At 39.9% G+C, this 1,873-nt stretch overlaps 1 protein-coding gene across 1 annotated transcript; it reads left to right on the top strand.

Moving 5' to 3' along the window:
• Window positions 1–261: 261 nt before the first annotated feature.
• LOC146341617 (olfactory receptor 14I1-like) lies at window positions 262–1,182 on the top strand. The gene has a single exon (XM_084807576.1). The coding sequence runs from the start codon at window positions 262–264 to the stop codon at window positions 1,180–1,182; it is 921 nt and encodes a 306-aa protein (XP_084663702.1).
• The last annotated feature ends 691 nt before the right edge of the window (window positions 1,183–1,873 follow it).

Genomic DNA, 1,873 nt, shown 5'->3' with positions numbered 1-1,873 from the left:
GAAGGGCTGGTGGGAAAAGCTCAACTCCCTCCTCTTTATACTTGCCTTACATAGGAAGAATGCATAGGTAGCACTGTCATTGCAACTTCGAGGAGAGAAAACATGGAACAAAAGTGTTTCCCAGCTACTGATTTAGCAAATATCTGGTGAATTGGATTGGTAAATTAGACAGATTTAAATTATCTGGTTAATCAATATTAATAGATTAACAGCTCTTGCCTTCTTCCTCCCAAAGGTAGCAGGCAATTAATGGAGGAAAAAATGAGCAATCTCTCTTCCATGTCCACTTTTCTGCTGCTGGAATTCTCAGACATCCGAGAACTACAGATCTTACACTTCTTTGTATTCCTAGCATTGTACCTCATTGCACTAACAGGTAATCTTCTCATCATCATTGCAGTTGTTCTTGACCACCACCTACACACCCCCATGTACTTCTTCCTCATAAATTTGGCCATGCTGGACCTTGGAACACTTTCAGTTGTGGTACCCAAATCCATGGCTATGTCCCACATGAATAACAGGACCATTTCTTATTCTGGATGTGTGGCTCAAGTTTTCTTCTGTTTCTTCTTTGCTACATCAGATTTTGCCCTCTTAACTATCATGGCACGTGATCGCTATGTTGCTATTTGCAATCCACTCCAGTATGAGAGAATTATGCACAAAGGAGCCTGTCTTCAGATGGTAGCCATTGAGTGTACTTTTAGTCTTCTTTATGCCATCTTACACACTGGCGGCACCTTTGCAATCACCTTCTGTTCTAATATTGTCAAGCAGTTCTTCTGTGAAGTCCCACAGTTACTAAGGCTCTCCTGCTCTGATGTTTATCTAGTTGAGGTTGGGCTCCTTGTACTAGGCTGCAGTTTAGCAGTAGGTTGTTTTATCTTCATCATCATAACGTACATGCAGATTTTTGCTGCTGTACTCAGAATTCCCTCTGTACATGGTAAAAACAAAGCCCTCTCCACTTGTATTCCCCACCTCACTGTTGTCTCCCTGTTTATATTCAGTTCAGTCTTTGCCTATGCAAGACCTCCCACCGATGCTTCTTCTGATCTGGATATAGCTTGTGCTGTGATATATGCCATAATTCCTCCTATCTTGAATCCATTCATCTATAGCATGAGAAACAAAGAGATCAAGACTGCTTTGTGGAAAATGTTAAGATCTGCTTCTTAAATGATCTTTAGAGTTGCTCTTTAAGGATGCAAGTCTGTGCTCTATTGAATATGAATGATGTTTATCTCTGCAATGTTTCACCTTGTGCTAAAAACACTTTGGTATTCAGTTTCATAGCTGTACACAAATGCATATAATTCTTTATTATAATTTTAAACCAGCCAGTAACAAAGTTCTGTGGGCTGTGTAAAATACATTGAAAACATAAAATATGAACAATAAAACAACGAATAAAGCCTTCAAATAATATGGCCTCTTCAAACTCTTCAACCTATTTGTGTGCAAATAAATTGGATGGAGCATTTCACCAGTTTTCTCCAGAGGGAGGAGAAATGTTCTGACAGTTTCGTGAAGGTGGGGCTCTCCATTAGCAGTGGCTGTACCACAATGTCTTTGTTTTTTTCCTAAGTGTTTTTTGTTGTTTGGACTGCCACATAAGTGAAAACAGTAGCAAGTACATTGGCAGTCTGGGTGCGATTTTGATTCCTCCACAGTGACCCATATCTAGCATCATTTTGGGGTACTGTGTGTCTGTGTGCAGAAGGGAGGTGTCCACAATGGAAATAATTGTGAAGAAAATTCAGGGAAAATTATACAAAGTGGTTTTCTGCTTCTTGGGCAGGGATGGAGGGTAAGGAAATGCACAAAATCAGTTTTTCCCCCTCAGAAAGAAAAAACCTATCTTGAGAAG

Source organism: Heloderma suspectum, chromosome 6 (assembly GCF_057233095.1).
Source record: "Heloderma suspectum isolate Gila_16-S chromosome 6, 16-S_ref, whole genome shotgun sequence".
Taxonomy (NCBI): domain Eukaryota; kingdom Metazoa; phylum Chordata; class Lepidosauria; order Squamata; family Helodermatidae; genus Heloderma; species Heloderma suspectum.
The sequence above is the reverse complement of the archived record's forward strand: the minus strand, read 5'-3'. Positions and strand labels throughout refer to the sequence as shown.